The 18,957-nt window shown below is 40.4% G+C and overlaps 1 protein-coding gene across 1 annotated transcript in view; it reads right to left on the bottom strand.

Annotated features, from left to right (window-relative positions):
* Window positions 1-18,957, bottom strand: part of LOC135096390 (odorant receptor coreceptor-like) — a 35,474-nt gene that overhangs the window by 16,443 nt on the left and 74 nt on the right. Inside the window, exons 1-4 of the mRNA XM_063997859.1 lie at window positions 18,611-18,957; window positions 6,625-6,766; window positions 6,162-6,331; window positions 71-229 (exon numbers count right to left, since the gene is read on the bottom strand). The exon at window positions 18,611-18,957 is cut by the window's right edge and continues 74 nt beyond it. Of these exons, the coding sequence (XP_063853929.1) occupies window positions 71-229; window positions 6,162-6,331; window positions 6,625-6,748 (453 nt within the window). The 5' untranslated portion in view covers window positions 6,749-6,766; window positions 18,611-18,957. The remainder of the gene's footprint in view (window positions 1-70; window positions 230-6,161; window positions 6,332-6,624; window positions 6,767-18,610) is intronic.

The following is an 18,957-nucleotide window of genomic DNA, read 5'->3' as shown; positions in this document are numbered from 1 at the left end:
TGATAAATCAAATACAAATTTATTACACACAAAACAACGTGTAACATATCAAATAGGTTCATGGCCTTACCTCTTCGGCAACCCTACTGGCCTTGAGGGAAACCAGGAAGAAGACAATGAAAGTCTGGAGGATCACCAGCGTCTGCCAAACAGTCTCCTCATGAAAATAGTTTCCACCCACGCCAATCCCCCACGCCAGGAAGGACAGTTCCAAACACAGAGTTACAATCTGGAATGAGACCAAATTTATCTTTGTATAAATCAGAAAACAACAGTGGTGGTGATGGTGGTGGTGGAGGGGAGGCAAGAGAGGAAGAGGAAAAGGAGGACGAAGGATACAAAGGAAGACAAACAGCAACACTGTTTGTATAACTATCTGACACTGCATGTGAAAAAGACCACATGGAATTTAATTAAGCGGATAATGAAAAAAAAAAAAAAAAAAAATTGAAGTTTACGTCAAAATTATTATCTCGAATTTTTAAGCGAGACCTTCCCCTGAAAACAACGACTCATTGACAGTCTGAATGACTTTGGTGCACTGTTGACTCGGTTTTAGATTGGTCGAAACTACAACGCCTACATTTTTTCTTTTTCTGGATCACACTTTAAATTTGGGTATTATCCATTTAATAATTCGTTTCAGCGTTGCTTTGCGATACTTATTAGACACGTTAAAATTAAAATTCACAAGCCACTTTTTTGTACTTTTTTTAAATTCTGATCTCTTTGTCCATGTCACTGATATCTATATATATATATATATATATATATATATATATATATATATATATATATATATATATATATATATATATATATATATATATATATATATATATATATATATATATATATATATATATATATATATATATATATATATATATATATATATTATGAAGAGAATCGGTCCCATGAGTGATGACAGAGGAAAAGTATTTCTAGTGATCCAAATGGGTGTCAAGCATGGGGCGGTGATTGGTGGTTGTTATGATACAGTACTCGGTATACGTTCCCATAGTTCTCTGAAGCGGTACATTGTAAGTAAAATTGCCCCTCATAATGGTACATCTTAATGTGCTGTATCTACATGCTACAAAATGTTAATCATAATTGTTTATGCTAACAGTATCCACGGGACCTGGTGATGCACACTCTACGGGAGTTATAATAAGCAACTAGGCTCTCAGTGTTTTCATATTTATTTCTAGTCTTCTGCTACATACTTAGTTTGAAACATTTTCCATTGGTTTCTACAGGGACTAATGTTTTATCCGGCAAATCTCTAAAAGAATCGAGCAAGTATTTTTTTGTGCTGCAGGGAACTTGACACCCGAAACCGTGCGGAGACAGAAAGACCGGTGTCGTGTCCGTGTGTCCGGCTGTACGGAGCTGTCCGAGATTTGTTTACAAACAAAAGTCGGACGGCTACATACAGTGATCCGTGTACACAGCTGGTCGCCTGTCCGTGGATGTCTGGCCAGTGTTTTAATTTTTTTCATAAAAAAACCGTTCATAAATCCAATACACCGCTATACTTTGAAAAAAAAAAAAAAAGTGTACACACCGTTATACTGTGTAAGAAGTGTAGTCAGGAATCACTAAGTAGCCTTTATGCAGTGATCAAGATTACATTACACAATGATATAGGTTTATTCACTTGGTTTAACGATCATAGAAAAGCTCTTATTGTAAAAATACCACTTTTTGTTATATATCACGAGTTAGTCTGTAGTAATTAGTGTTGTACATTATAAACATGTCTTTCTCAACCGAAGAAATTATCCGTTCTTCATTAAATAAACTTTTCTTATCTTGGAACAATTTTCCTTTTCTCTTCCCAAGTTAACTGAGACACACACCAGTCCTTGATGTAAAATTTCTTTCTTACCTATTTCATCGCTACATCGGGCCAGTCTTCCCCGTAAATCTTCAGCCATGTTGACACTCAGACGCCTGCGGATAGCTTTGTTTATCAACAAGTCTGTTCGTATACAATCGCTTTTGAGCATGCGCAGTTAGCGGGATGACATCTGCATATAGCCGGACACTCACGGACACGACACCAGCCGATACCAGACATGCCGACTTCTCAAAAAAAAAAAAAAAAAAAAAAAAAAAAAAACTGAGGCAGGGAATATGAGTCTGTAGTGTTGTTGTAAAACCTCGGTGTATGCTGTACATGTGTTGTAGCCGACTGCATGAACATATCAGAAAAGAAGAACGGTGAGAAGGATGGGGTGTATTTCCAAAGAAGAAAGCGGCAACTCAGAGAAGACATTGAGAGACACGATGTCAACAGACAAGCGACAACTCAAGGAAGACGTTGGGAGACACGATGTCAACAGACAGTCTTCACCAGTGTCCCGCTAAGATTTGGTATCAAAACATGTTTCTTTAATATGTGCCTGGATTTATAAAGTTGAATGTTAATAGTATAGCTTAAATAGATAAAGTAAACTTATATTGGAGGAAAAATAACTCACTCCAAAGTGACGATACATCCCAAAGCCGAGATAATGTGCGTAGTATTTAGCTCGTTTTGCCATATTTCTTGCTCTCTGGTTGATGACGGTGGCTAAAAATTTTGCTGATAACTTATTAGTTGATTTAATAACATTTTTTTTTTCGGTATACCGAGTTTTTTTTTTTTTTTTTTTGTAATCGGGTCGGCTGGTGAATCTGGCAGTTTTTCCAGACCACTATGAAAGCCACAGTTCGAAGATTTAACATTTATTTACCACTCGATGTTTGCGGCAGGACAACCAGTCAGTCCTCTATCCACGTGGTTAAGTCACCACATATTCTAAAAACTTTTACTTTGTTCATGAGGAGCTTACGATGAGAATTGTCAAAGCCTTTTTGGAAATCTAAAACATTACACGTAATAAAAAAAAAATAAATAATAATAATAATAATAAACCAATGAATAAAGTAGTTAGGCATGACGGCCAGACCACTCATTTCTGAACCCGTTTGGTGAATCTATTTATAATGTTATTTACTTTTTCAGGGAATTCTGCCTTTTTTTTATTTATTTATTTATTTTTTTTTATTATGACTGATTACACAAGCTTAGTCACTACTGATGTGAAGTTTATAAGACGGTAATTTTGAGGCTGAGATTTGTGGCCTTTTTCCACATTAATTCCATTAATTCCTTTTTCCATTAATTCAGGACCTGTCGAGTAAATAACGAATTATTGAATGAGATGGACTGAGGAACCTCGTTTTCAGCCTCCTTCAATATTTGTGAGGAATTTTTGTCTGGTTGTTATTTTTAATTTGAGCGGTGTTGGGCACTATGAACGACCTTTGGTGCGCGAAGTAATTGTTTAAATCATTAGCCATTATGTTTTCGTCAGTATGTCCGCTTATTAAATTTTAGTACAGGAGGACCATTTTTTCTAAAATAGTTGAATTCTCTGGGATTACATTTTATAAGCATTTACAATATAAAGCTCAATGCATTTTCTTTCCCCAAGTTTTACTGTATTACATCGCAACAGTCAGTTTATATAGCAGGGGTACATGACGTCCGTTTTCCACCATTTCGGTTTATCATTAACGACAGAACGCCTACTCTTCAGTGGAACAGACTCTCCTAGTTCTTTCTTAACTTTCTTGGAAGTGAATGTCTTCAACGTTTCATTGGTATTAATATTTCCTGAGATTTCACTATCGTCACAATTGGCCAAAATGTTTCATTTTTCGAAACCTGTCCCCAAAAAAGTCGTGTACCTGTCCTTTTATTTAGTGTCGATTTATTAATTTCAGTATAGAGCATATCACCCGGTGGTCACTGGTGCTGGTCCGGTCAAGCATGTTTTAATTTTTCTATTAATGAAGTCTATGATGTTTTCACCTCTTGTTGGATGTCCTACGACAAGATGTGGACTACTTTCCTGAAGGTGTGCAGTTAAGGATTCCGAAAGTAATGGGTCCAATTTGGGAACAAATTTTGGCTTTCTGTTCATAATAATGGTTGTCTGTAGCTTGTAACTTCCCTCAAGACCGGTAAATGACACGAATTTTGACTTTAAGCGATTTTAAATTGATATGAATGTAGGGGATATTTATGTTACTTATTATGGCTGTGCATTTTACGATTGTGTGGAGACCAACTTTACGTGCAGGAACACCCCACCTCTTCCTCTGTGCTGTCTTTTTCTCAGCTAAACAAAGTGTAAGATGATAATGGGAATTCTTCTGAAAGAAATCCCTGCTAGATATATTAATCCATGATTCCGACACGGCAGTAATGTATTCTTCCAATAAGACATTTTTTTTTTTAATTCTGAAATTTATTCATATTGTGCTCATTAACATAACGAAACTAGGGACTATTGCAAACAGATCACATTATCAGATAGTATGCCGTCGCTGATATTTTCTTTCAACTCGTATTTTTCTTCTATATGAACATTTTCCCGAGCAGGGAATCACACTAACGCCCTCGGGCAAGATGAGGTCGCCACCCGAGGGTTCTCAGACTGGCAGGCAGCCTTCCGCCAAGTTATTGCCCAGCACAAAGTCAACACCAGGAATGGGAAGCAGATCAACATTACCCACCATAACAGCTCAAGTTTACTTCCACAGCGGGCACAGACTCTCTACCTTCAAGTGGCTGGATGGCTACCTTGTTCCCTGTCTCCCTTCTCAGGGACAGAATTTACCCGCATGAGAGATTGCAGCGTCCCAGAATCCTTCAAGATAGTTACTGTAGCAGTTCCATCACTGGTGCTCACGGAACCTTGAGAAAAAAATGCTCTATAATTGCCTTGAGACTAGCATCCTCTATCTCAATTCTACTCAAACATAAGTTTTTGCCAACGGTCAGCGATAAGATTAATAAGTCTGGTTTTCATTCTCACTCGTCCCCGTCACCGTTTTAACTTCTCTCTCTGGAGTGTGGGCCATCGTGGGCGTCACGCACACAGCTTTGCTGGCGGCAATGTCACTGGCTTTCCGCCAACACTGCTGCGCAAGGTGTCCTGTTTAGCCACAGCAGTGACAAATCTGATGGGCACAGAAGACAAGGCCTGTGAATTCTTTTCTTGTTAGTGAAGGCTTTAAAAGAAGAACTTTTATTTTATTGTTATCTTGCTGTCGAAAGCCTTCTGGAAATCTAGTTAAATATTATTAACGGCTTTTAAATAATTGTAAGACTTGTATACTTCAGAAAAGAAGTGGAATAAATTTATTAAACACTTAAGTATTCAATAAACTCCATTAGGATCCGTTTTGGAAGCAAAAAAATATTATTTTCTTTTTAAATGCACGTGCAAAATTGTCGAGATCCCGCCGACACTGAGCCATGAGAGGACGAGATGTACATCCGCCCTGGAGGAGCGCTGACCCATAAATCTCTGTGACAACTTCAAATTGCGCCTGCGAAACGCATACTGAGAAATTCCATCACCCATCATTTGCCTGGTAGACAAAACAGTAATGGAAGATGAAAAAAACAATTAGGCAGAGTAGTCCAGAGTGAATCAGCAAAAGAGACGAAAGAGTGAAGATCCTGGTTACTTGTAGAGAAAATCCTGCTGAGTCATGATTCGTCTGTGATACCAGTGTAATAGTGAAGATATTCCTTATTGAGGGTGAGAGGAAGTACGAAGCTTAGTAATCTGTGAACGTGCTACATCGGCACCACTCACCAACTATGCACGAACACATTAGTTTTGGAAAAGTGATCATCTAGGGCAATGTTATGTTTGTATTGTTGAATTTCCGGAAAGCAAACTTGTTTGTTCGTATTTCTAGTAAATGTCCCAAAAGCTTTGTATGATTATCTTATTTTAAATTTTCTTTCAATATTTTTGGGATTTTGAGAACAAGAAGAACAGACACTAAACAGAACAAGAGAACATGCATTTAGCTAAAGCTAAAATTAAGAGATATGAGTTGGAAGAGGCTTTAATTGTTTCACAGTGGTTATTAGTGACAGAAATGCACTTACACTTGAAAAACTGTGAAAGATTTGTCACATTTGACAACATGCGTTCAGGAACAAGTGAACTTTGAAACCACCTTGGTACTCATTCTACTTTCAACAATCACCCATACTAAAAACACTACACATGCATTATATTGTCTGATTGTACGTTTCTCTACTTTCTGAAGAAAATAATAAGTAAATAAAACAAACTTACATGTGTTGCGTAGAAAGACTGCAGTGTGGCTGAATAAAGTTTCTCGGTCTGGTGTATCAGTTGCGTCAGCCGCTGGTAGGTTTGTATCAACGTAGCCAAGTCATCTTTGCAGCAATAGTCGGAGTCTGCTCCTTGCAAGCCACAGCCGGGCTCTCTTCTGCCCCATATAACTGAAACACAGTAATGCACAACGGCAGTAGGTGACATATTCAGTACCATCATGCCTCTCTCGGGACATGAAACCTCACGAAAGCAGAGGAGGCAAAGCGAGGCAAACACAGTGTTGACGTAAGGTCATCTGGAAAACTCAAGCGATATTAATCTTGACACTAACATGGTACGTTTGAGTGGGAAAGACTCCACGAAGAGGATACTCAGAATATTGTAAAAAAGTAATCTCTCCTTTCCCACACACAAACACTATTGAACATTATTGTGTCTTCTTTTCTAAATTCCTCCTTACCGTCGAGTGAATAAGACAGCTGTATTCTCCATGAGGCCAAGGTGTTGTAGACTTTCTGGCAGTCAGAGACGAACATAAAGATAGCGCTCTTGTAGATCAAGTACACCTGAGCGACGATAGCCATCACAATCACCCTCAGCGTCTGTGTGTGGTTAGAATTGCACCAAAGTTACCAGCAGCCGTGAAATTCTACGTGTAGAAAGGGATTTAATACTGGTTTATTGATTTATTATTGGACTCCTCTAGTTGTTATTCTTAGATGTTTAATGCAATGCGAGTGTCGTGTGAGAAATATACAGCATTCATGTTAGAAGTACTGGTCTTACAGCTCTCACTCAACAGGGTGGAAGTTGAAAGGTTTTCGTCTCAACGATTCTTCCTTCCTAACTGACTACATTGATTCTTTTACCGCTGCAAAGTTGCATCTCTTAATACCTTCTACTACTATTTCCATGAATAACCTCTCTTCTGAACCTGTTAACTGCATGCCTCCCCGAACTTTCTACTTACTCTCAATCCGTTCTATCCACTTCCCTAATATAAGAGACTTCACCCTCTCTTTTTTTTTTTTTTTTACTGGTGAACTCTATTACTCTTTTCCTCTTGCTACATCTCTCGCTGCCAACGACTTGAACTGTTTCAGCAGAGGGATATCAAAACATCTCAAAAACAAAACCTGGTCACCCTTTACGTTTTAAGTAATTTTACACTTTGAGCTTGTTTTCAACTAAATGTCCAGCGCCATATGACCTCGATGTTGCGGAGAAGTGATGGAAACTTTCAATAAATCAATCAATCAGTCATGCAGTTCTTTTATTTTTGCGCCATATGACGTCACTTCACTTATTTAGATTACTCAGGTTTCTCTCAGGGCGCGGCATCATGTGCGTTGTTGTTGTTATTGTTGATGTTATTGTTGTTGTTGTTTTTGTTGTTGTTGTTGTTGTTGTTGTTGTTGTTGTCGTTGTTGTTATTGTTGTTGCTGCTGTTTTATCATATATCTTCTTTTTTCGTAACCAATTCGTAACTGTTTTCAGTATTATTTGCCCTTAAAATCAGGCTGAAATAGCTGTATAAGAGCTGAAACCTGGGAACCGCATTAAAAATGGTGGTTAACCGCATTGCCGAACCCCCCCAAGCAATGCTGCACAAACCTTGGCGGTGGCTGTGTCGTCCTGGGCAATTCGGTCAGTGTCGATCAAGAGCAGCACTTTCGTCAGCAAATCAACAATGGCTAGCAGCAAGTCAGGAGGGCCAGCCAACCCCATCGCCAACACACTTGTAACGAACACCAACAAAAACGCAGCATAGATATGTGAAGCCAATTTTATTCCTTTATTGGAACGAAGACTGGTAGAGGAAATCAGCTCCAACCAGCCATTGTATAAATCGCAGTACTGACGAGCTCTTGAGAGAGTGATTAGTACATTCAGCCAGGCGTTGAACAAACACCCGAAGACAATAGCAACTCCCATCATCTGAAGGTCCGAGACTCCGGTGGTGTGATAGGATGAGGCAGAGAGAAGACTGACAAGCCCGATGAAAGATGTCACTATGAGTGCGGAGAGCCAAGCCAGTGTGAAGAGACTGTACACTGCGCCCAGTGAGCACCACCGGAACGTGTAGCACCTCAAAGCAGGAGAATAAGTGAAGGGATTGAGACCCAGTATAAAAAGGCAGATCCTAATAGTGATGCCAGGCGAGAGGACAACAAAGGGGTCTTCATTTTTCCCTCGTCTCGTTTCTCCAGAAAAGTCGCGTGATCCAAAGCAGGAGTGTTCTTTTCTAGCCATCACCCAACCCGAACTGTCCATGGGAGCTGAGGTGAACCAAACACCCGATGTATAACTGCTGTTCTTTCTCTTTCCCTCACACTTTATAGAAGCGCCCTCGTATCTTTATCTGTTTTCTTGTGTTCCTATGTCAGCACAGCATATCAGCCTCTTGACTCGCTGCTCTGTTATTGTTCATCATGGGGTTGGTGTCACTCAGCGTGTCAGAGCTCCACTCTATCGAGTATATATTGTTTACACAGGATGTGCACGTGACAACTTGGACAATGGTGCCACTGCGCTTGCCGCCAAGTCAAACATACTGATAACATTCGCCATAAAACCAGTGGCAGAGACTGGCCTGTTTGTGAGCATGATAAGAGTAAACATATCTGGTCGATACATACGAGGCAGTCATTCCTCCGAGTTTGTTTTTTTTTCATTTTTTATTTATTTTATTTATTTTATTTTATTTTTTTTTTATGTAGGAGGGACACTGGCCAAGGGCAACAAAAATCCAATAAAAAAAAATGCCCACTAAAATGCCAGTCCTATAAAAGGGTCAAAGCAGTAGTCAAAAATTGATGAATAAGTGTCTTGAAACCTCCCTCTTGAATGAATTCAAGTCATAGGAAGGTGGAAATACAGAAGCAGGCAGGGAGTTCCAGAGCTTACAAGAGAAAGGGATGAATAATTGAAAATACTGGTTAACTCTTGCATTAGAGAGGTGGACAGAATAGGGGTGAGAGAAAGAAGAAAGTCTTGTGCAGCGAGGCTGCTGTTAGCAAGATCAGAAGAGCAATTAGCATGAAAATAGCGGTAAAAGACAGCTAGAGATGCAACATTGCGGCGGTGAGAGAGAGGCTGAAGACAGTCAGTTAGAAGAGAAGAGTTCATGAGACGAAAAGCTTTTGATTCCACCCTGTCTAGAAGAGCAGTATGAGTTCTGTGGCTTCCCTGCGTGAACTGTTTACCTCCTGAAGGGTTGGACGTCTATGAAAAGATGTGGAAAAATGCAAGGAGCGTAGGAGTGGACAGGACAAGAAGTTTGGTTTAGAAGATCATTAATGAATAATAAGAAAAGAGTGGATGACAGGACAGAACCCTGAGGAACACCACTGTTAATAGATTTAGGAGAAGAACAGTGACCGTCTACCACAGCAGCAATAGAACGGTCAGAAAGGAAACCTGAGATGAAGTTACAGAGAGAAGGATAGAAGCCGTAGGAGGGTAGTTTGGAAATCAAAGCCAGACTTTATCAAAAGCTTTTGATATGTCCAAGGCAACAGCAAAAGTTTCAGCAAAATCTCTAAAAGAGGATGACCAAGACTCAGTAAGGAAAGCCAGAAGATCACCAGTAGAGCGTCCTTGACACAACCCATACTGGCGATCAGATAGAAGGTTGTGAAGTGATAGATGTTTAAGAATCTTCCTGTTGAAGATAGATTCAAAAACTTTAGATAGGTAGGAAATTAAAGCAATAGGACGGTAGTTTGAGGGATTAGAACGGTCACCCTTTTTAGGAACAGGTTGAATGTAGGCAAACTTCCAGCAAGAAGGAAAGGTAGATGTTGACAGACAGAGCTGAAAGAGTTTGACTAGGCAAGGTGCAAGCACGGAGGCACAGTTTCGGAGAACAATAGGAGGGACCCCATCAGGTCCATAAGCCTTCCGAGGGTTTAGGCCAGCGAGGGCATGGAAAACATCATTGCGAAGAATTTTAATAGGTGGCATGAAGTAGTCAGAGGGTGGAGGAGAGGGAGGAACAAGCCCAGAATCGTCCAAGGTAGGGTTTTTAGCAAAGGTTTGAGCGAAGAGTTCAGCTTTAGAAATAGATGTGATAGCAGTGGTGCCATCTGGTTGAAATAAAGGAGGGAAATAAGAAGAAGTAAAGTTATTGGAGATATTTTTGGCTAGATGCCAGAAGTCACGAGGGGAGTTAGATCTTGAAAGATTTTGACATTTTCTGTTAATGAAGGAGTTTTTGGCTAGTTGGAGAACAGACTTGGCATGGTTCCGGGCAGAAATATAAAGTGCATGAGATTCCGGTGATGGAAGGCTTAAGTACCTTTTGTGGACCACCTCTCTATCATGTATAGCACGAGAACAAGCTATGTTTCGGCAGTAGACACCTGCAGAAACGATAATTACTCCCAGTGAGGTCTTAGGCACTGTTCAGGGGGTGCTGTGAACTTATCATTAAACCCAGCTGTGACCTCACTGAACGTTTCCCTTTGTGTCTCACAACACAAGGGGGCAGTCACAGCCTTCCCTCTAAAGACAACTCTCTTCCTCCACACAAAACTACAAGCACACACACCCTTCACTCAAAAATTTTAAAATCATCATGGCGACTCCTACACCAGCCTCGGAGTCCCCATCTGGGGAGGGGACCATAAATGTCCCTAGGTCGGATTGCCTTTCTGTCGACGATCCTAAGTGTCTTGACACCCCTCTGAACTTTTTCTTCATTAACTTCTGCAACATTCGCGGTCTAAGATCTAATTTTAAAAATCTAAAATCTAATTCTACCATCTTCGTTCACCAAACTTCCCAAGTATCTGAATAATCTAACTTGCTTCACTGCCTGTCCATCTACATTCACATTCATCCTCAATTGTTCCTTTCTCTTGGTCATTCCCACCACTTCTGTTTTACCGATGTTAATCTTCAATCCAACTTCCCTACATTCCTCATCCAGTCGATCCACCAGTCTTTGTAACTTTTCTTTCGTGTCCGCAATTAATACCGTATCATCCGCATATCTTATGTTATTTACATTCATTCCTCCCACCTTAATACCTTCCAAATCTGCCATTTCATCCATGACGGCCTGCGAGTAAAGTGAGAACAAGTCCGGTGACAACACACAGCCCTGTCTCACTCCTCTCTCTATTTTAACGCAGTCATTTTTTTTATCTCCAATTCTCACCACAGCGGTCTGTCCCCAGTACAGGTTGGTCATTACCCTTAAATCAGCAGTATCTACACCTAACCTTCTCAACCTCTCCACCAATACCTCATGATGTACCATATCAAACGCTTTTTCGAAATCAACAAATCACATAAACAGGTCTTTCTGCTTCTCTATGGCTCTCTCTATAATGCTTCTTAATACAAAAATTGCATTCCTCGTTCCTTTACCTTTCTTAAAACCAAACTGTGCTCTGTCCACTGTTTCCTCGATTTTTCTCTTCAACCTCTCATCTATCACTCTCAATACAATCTTCGCCACCTGACTCATAATACTTATTGTTCGATATTTCCCACATTCTACTGGTCCTTCCTTCTTTGGTATTACAATGAATTCAGACTCCTCCATTCTCTCAGGTATATTACCCGTGTCATATATTTGATTTGGTAACTCTGTGATCTTCTCTATCGCAAAGTCCCCAGCAGCCTCCACCATCTCAACCACCACTCCATCACTCCCCTCCGCCTTCCTCCACTTCATCCCCCTCACAGCTTTCTCCACCTCACATCTCAAAATTGAAGGCCCTTGCTCGATCTCCCCAAGCTCTGGTCTCTTTCCTCTTGTATCTCTATACAGTTCTCCAACGTACTCTTCCCATCTCTTTAGAACTTCTGTCTCTGTCAAGATGTTACCATTTTTGTCTTTTGCTATCGTGCTCCTGGTTGTTTTCCGTTTCGTTGTTATTTCTCTGATTTTCTCTGCCACTAACCTGGAGTCTACATTTTCCAACGATTCCACTTCTCCGCACATCTTTCCTAGCCACTGCTCTTTCCTATCTTTACACATCTGTCTCATACTTCTATCCAATTCTCTGTATCTCCTCTGAAGCGTTCTTTACTTTTCTTCCCTCTTCCATTAGGTCCAGGATTTCATCAGTGATCCACGTCTTCCTTCTCCTTTTTTTCTCATTCGGAATAATATCTTCTGCTGCACTCACCAACGCACCTTGCAATACTCTCCAACTTCTCTCCACACTTTCATTTTCCGCTTCATCCCACAAAATGCCGTATCTGTTAAACACCTCCACAGCATACTGTTCGCCGACTTCTTCCTCTCTTCGTAGTATATTCCAGTCTTTCCTCACTTCTTGTTTTTCTTCATTCTTTTGAACTTCGCTCTCATTTCAGTCACCACCGGAACATGATCACATCCTACACCACAGTCTGCTTCGGGATATGTCTTCACCTGCTGTAGGCTATTCCTGAACCTTTTATTGATTGTAATACAGTCTATTTGGTTCCTCACTCTATCTCCCGGACTCCTCCATGTGTATAAGTGTCTTGGGTGATGTCCGAAAAACGTGTTCATAATCACTTGATCCCAACTTACGCACCATTCCACCCACTTGTCTCCCCTTTCGTTTCTCTCTCCTAGACCGAAACTTCCCACCACCTTTCCACTGCGACCTTCTGCCACTTTTGCATTTAGGTCCCCCATTACTAAGGTCACCTCTCCTGGTTTACATTGACCCATGGAATTATCCACCTGCTCGTAGAAGGCATCTACCTCGTCATCGCTATAATCTCCTGTTGGTGCATACACTTTATATTATCATATTCAGTCCAGTGTGCTTAGCATCGATCTTAACCAAAATCACCCTCTCAGACACTTGCCAACTCCCAACCACTGCTTCTGCCACCTCCTTCAGCAGCAGCACCCCCACACCCGCCTCATGTCTCTCTCCTCCTTAATAGTACATTGTCCAACCTCCTGAATTTATCTGCCCAGAACCCGTCCATCTAACTTCACTCCCACCACATCCAGTTTTATCCTCTCCGCCTCCTTCTTCAGGTTATCCAAAACAGTACAAGATAATTAAGTGAAGCTGCCTGGAATCAAATGCCCTTGCCCAAGGCAGGCAGGACAAAGATTGATACTGCTTGTGACTGCTTGGGAAGAGACTGGCCGCTGACGGCGAGTCAGGTCATGGCCGGGGCTCGTGACCTCGCTGGGGGCCAACACGTCCGACGCAACAAAAACGTCCGCGGACAAAGTCAGGTCGGGCCGGAACTGGCGCCCGAGGCGAGGTGTCAAGTCACAAGTAGAAACAACCACGTTGGAAAATGGAATGTGGCGGGGCGAGGTGTCCGCGACAACGTACTAATATTTTGAATGTTCTAGGTATGATATTCAATTACATGACAAAACGTTATTGAATTACAGTTTTGTAATGTAATAATGCTACACTGTAAACTAAACATTTTTACATTGTTCATGGAAAAAGAGGAATCACCTTAGTCCCAGCGTGAGGTGCGGCACACCGCAAAGCTTTGTAAACAGCAACACAAGGATGGCCTGGAGAGGTTCCAGCCACCTAACAGCAGAAACGCAACAAGCCTCACTCAGCAGCCATGGTAGTGACAGAGTTCTAATGACTGACAACCACACAACCGGAAAATACTAGTACAGCCTCCCGCTCCCCCACACCGTGCACTGATACAGCACACACTGCAGCCCTCACCGTGCCTTGCAGGACTGCAGTGTCCAGTTACGTGCAGTATATTTCTTTACTGTGCAACTTCACCTCACTGGCCTCTCTTCGTCAGCAGCGAGCAGCAAGGTGGCGAGAAGTATACAAATTTCTTGTCGAGGAGGCTTCCTCTGTGCGGCCATGTTGACAAACAATGGATACAGAGACGGCGGCGAACTCCTCCGTTTAGTAAGGACTCCGTTTTTGTGACGTCATTGCTGGAACGGTGAACGGAGACGGAATCAGTGCAAACGCAAAACAGCAAAACTTTCACCAAAATCCCTAAAGAGACTCAGTAAGGAAAGCCAGATCACCAGTAGAGCGGCCTTGACGGAATCCATACTGGCAACCAGATAGAAGGTTGTGAAAGGATAGATGTTTATGAATCTTCCTGTTGAAGATAGTTAAAAAAAGATAAAAATAGATAAATAAATAAATAAATAAATAAATAAATAGGCAGGAAATTAAAGCAATAGGACGGTAGTTTGGAGGATTAGAACGGTCACCCTTTTAGGGAACAGGCTGAATGTAGGCAAACTTCCAGCAAGAAGGAAAGGTGGTGTTGACAGAGTTGGTAGAGTTTGACTAGGCAAGGTGCAAGCACGGAGGCAATTTCGGAGGACAATAAAAGGGACCCCATCAAGTCCATAAGCACTTCCGAGGGTTAATAGAGTGTCAGACTGAAAATCATCTATTTTTTTTTTATTTTATATTTAATTTTTCTCTATTATTTTTTGTTTTATTATTGTTAAAATAGAGACGTGGTGTAAGCAACATTCTCACCAAATTTCGTGCCGGTATGGAGTAGCTAATTCTATTTGTGTAACTAAATAGATATAGATGTTACGACTAGCGGCAACCTAACTTACAGGTAATGCAGCTATTTACAAACCAATTAACGCTGCATTATTGAACTTTACGATTTTTTTTTTTTTTTCAACAATAGTATTTATGTATTTGGAAGCATCTGTCAACTGTACACACAGCCCTGAGGTGCCAAGCATATCTTCTAGGTCGCATTAAAAGTCAGAGAAACATTTTCTTCCTGTGGTATGGAAAAGCCAAACTGTTTAGGTCAACGTGATTTGGTTAGTAAAGTTGTATTTATGAGTGATAACTGTCATGGAGAAAAGAATTTGGAAATAAATGAAACGCCTTAGACAAAAATGATGGTGTACATATGGAGGCGGGCAGTGGATATGAGAGATTTCATAAATTACTGGATAACTTGTGCATGAAGCTACTGTATGAAAGATATGTGAAGATATTGCCTGTGTCAGAAATAACACAGAAACTCCTGGAAGGCCGAGACAGAAAACGTGAGACCGTGTGAGCGAAGAAAACCAAGCAGTGTAGGGGGAACTGAGTAAAGAGTATGATGGCACGGGTGACTTTTAAATGCCCACCCTCTATTAAGTACCATATATATATATATATATATATATATATATATATATATATATATATATATATATATATATATATATATATATATATATATATATATATATATATATATATTCTATTAAGTGTTTTCTTGTTTAAAGAAGCATATTTCACTTAGTTTTTGTTGTAACATTCTTTTTTTTTCTGTTTATGCGGATCTCTTACGTTTTTCTTTTGTAGATTCCAGAATAAAGATTATATTTGCTGAGAATTTTCTACATATTTCTTTCTCTCCAGTCAGTATTTTAATATTTCATTAAAAATCATTAATCTTTCACTGAGTAAAATCGGAAAACAGCTCAGTAGGTTCATTCCTCAGAACGCTCTATTAAAATTGTAGTAAATTTTAGAAGGTTTTCCTATGGTAAAATATTATTCAAGGAAAGAGAGATATCTTCAGGAGTCAGCACTACTGCCTGCAAGGCTACACCTCATGATTTATACAAGACCATAGCATGGACTTTTATGTCATGTATAAGAGTAAGTGACCTAACATTCCCTTAAGGCCAGCGAGGGGATGGAAAATATTGCAAACGATCTTAATGGAACGAATAAAATAATCAAGGACAAGCGCAGAATTATCCAAGGTATATATATATATATATATATATATATATATATATATATATATATATATATATATATATATATATATATATATATATATATATATATATATATATATATATATATTTTAGCTTGGAAATATGGGAGGTGTTTTTGGGTGGAAATGTGTGCTCTCGTCTCCCCACCATGGGATTGAACCTCTCATTCTGAGTCGCACAAAGTAGCAAAGATAACAACTCAGTGCAGATGACTGTGAGGAGTGAAAATGGCTGGGTTTGAGCTACAAACAGACTGTAGTCTCTCCCCTCCTGCCTCACTACTGCCAGTGCTACAGCCTTTCGAAATGTATGTATATACATATTTACTGCTGATAAATAAACAATCCTTGACTCACCAGACCATGAACTCTCTTCTGCTCTCTCCTCTTGTCTCCTTAAGACTTCACTTCTATGAATAACGTCCACAACGTCTAGTACAGAGTCGTCAGCGAGCACTTCTGCTAAGAAGATTGCTGTGGGCGGCCATTTTTTGTTAGCTCTACCTGACCGACTGTCCCAAAAAGGGGGAGCGGGGATTTACGTAACCTTACGTAGGCCTCCTTGGAACGCTCCCCAGATTTCGCCCTTCATAGAGTGACCACAATATTATGGAATTTCAACCAAAATATTTATACGTAGTCACTACTAAAGACAATCGTAGCTTAGATTCTGATTTGTACTTGTAGATAATACTTGAAGAAAAGTCAGTTGCCATACTATGACTTTTTTTTTTTCTTTTGTCAGCCAGTAGCTACTCATTTTTATTTCCCTCTATAGATTTCCCCCTTGAAATCCTAAAATTTTCCCCCGGTTGGGAAATACTGTGTGTGTGCGGATATTAAAGTGTGGAAAACTTTAAATCTCAATTAATTTTATATATATATATATATATATATATATATATATATATATATATATATATATATATATATATATATATATATATATATATATATATATATATATATATATAGTTATTTATACATTGATCAGTAAGATAGCTGAGAGTCCTTACCTATGGTTACTTCAGCCATAAATGGATGTTTCTTTTTTCTTTGAGACTTGTCTGCCACAGAACACACAAACACATCATCATCACCACGTTCTGTTATTGCCGACATCCCGCACTCACAGCCTAAAAAAAAAAATGATAATCACGTGTCTGGCAGCGTGACAGAATCTTAAAGACGCCATTGTTTCGTGAAACATGCCATTTTTTTTTTTTTTTTCAGTATTTGCTGACACTGATGTACGTATTACATGATTTGCCGTAAGTATAGTTTCTTGGTGCATGCATTGTCTTTTCTCCAAGAAAAACCGTAGAAGGAAGAAAGATATCTATAGGTAGAAAAGCTGGAGGCGAAACCGGTGCAGTAGGTTTCAGTGACTATCTATTTATAAATAGCTTTTAAGTGACCAAGTGCGCGCGCAGCCTTATTTTTATTGTCAGACGCACGACGCATCTACTCCCAGCCAGGGCAAAGACTTTCCTGGAACCGCCCTTCAGGACACTAATCAAACCTAGAATTACTTAACCAAGCATTACCTAAACTAACCTAACAATACCTAAACTAATCTAAATGACGTGTAGCATTACCTAACCTAACATAATCAGGGAGGCTTCGCCCCTGCTGTATCCTCTTTAAGGACACTAATCTAACCTAGCATTACCTAACCTAACTTAACATTACCTAACCAAACTTAAATGGCATGCCTACTACTGTTGCTGTTAAATGGTGTCGACTGAAGTCCGTGCGTTGCCGTGGCTGGGAGTAAATGCGTCACTTGAAACTGATGGTCACTTGAACCTACTACACCGGACATCCACCAAACAACACGATCTGGCAAACAAGTAGCGAAGTACGGCAAGCGGTGCCAGGTCAAGGAGAGGTGTGAGAGGATGAAACCACACTCTGGTGGACGTTCACTGGATAGGCCGCGCCCCGATACACGAGTGTGCTTTGCAGACAGCAGTGACAGACAGTTACTCTCCTTCGTGCAACGAGACCACCTGACAACCTGGGCCGCGGCTGGGCGGGGAGGAGTTTTGTCAGCTGTTGTGGCACCTGTCCTGTCCTGTCCACGTCACCCATTGGCTGGTAAACGTAATCTTGTAATGACACGATATTACCGATCAGGTCGTGATAACTTCTTGTAATCTTGGTACCTGCTTTCTTCCTTCTATCTTCTTTCTTTTCTTGTTGTCGCACAGTCTTCCTACTTTGTTGTTGCTGTTGTTGTTGCGGTGGTGCTGGTGGTGCTGGTGGTGGTTAGAGTTGCAGAGTAATATTGTCTACTGGTTCTACAGACCAAGAACAACACACAAGAGGGACTCAGTGTTGCGAGCGAGGAATGAGGGTGAGGTACAGTAGCATTTCTTAACCTTGCACCAAAAAGGATTGGTGTAATCAGTTTTAGGGGATGCTCTTTAATGTTACATATGATGGTGTTAGTACGTCACTATTCCTAGCAAGATAGGCGCACCTATCGAAGAGATACTTCTTGTGGGTATTTTTTTAGTATATTTTCCCCCACATATATAAACGTGGACCTCTTTTTGAACAGTTGATGCATTTTAGTGTGGTGATGACAAACACCAAAGTTGCACGAACGATCCACACTTTGGTAGGAAGCCTACGTCACTGAGCTTTGCAGTGCACATTTAGTACCTGTGGAGAGTGAACAAAAAATGTCAAGCAACACTTCGTTTCATACTTACGGTAGTGTAACAAGTGTTGTCTCTGTAGCCAGGTGTTAGCCAGAGTCAGAGGTGCTGCAATGCACCGCCTGGATCTGACTAATGGGGGTGCTGAGATCGGAAAAAGGTTAAGAATCACTGAATAAGGCAAGATGAGATCGGCTGGAACGGAGATTACATAATATAGAGAAACGATCTGTGGAAGGGAAAAAGGAAGGATTCGGAAAGGGAACTGCTGGCGCATGTTGGGTAAGATGAGTTGTACTGAAATGGGGATTGCACATGGAAAAGGATCAAAGGAAGGGAAGGTATGGAGAAGTGCTGGTATTTGTGTTAGCCATTAAGAGTTACAAGATAGGAGAAGTACG

This window comes from Scylla paramamosain, unplaced genomic scaffold (assembly GCF_035594125.1).
Source record: "Scylla paramamosain isolate STU-SP2022 unplaced genomic scaffold, ASM3559412v1 Contig4, whole genome shotgun sequence".
NCBI classification, from domain to species: Eukaryota; Metazoa; Arthropoda; class Malacostraca; order Decapoda; family Portunidae; genus Scylla; species Scylla paramamosain.
Note: the sequence above shows the minus strand (reverse complement) of the source record. Positions and strands in the feature narration are given on the sequence as shown.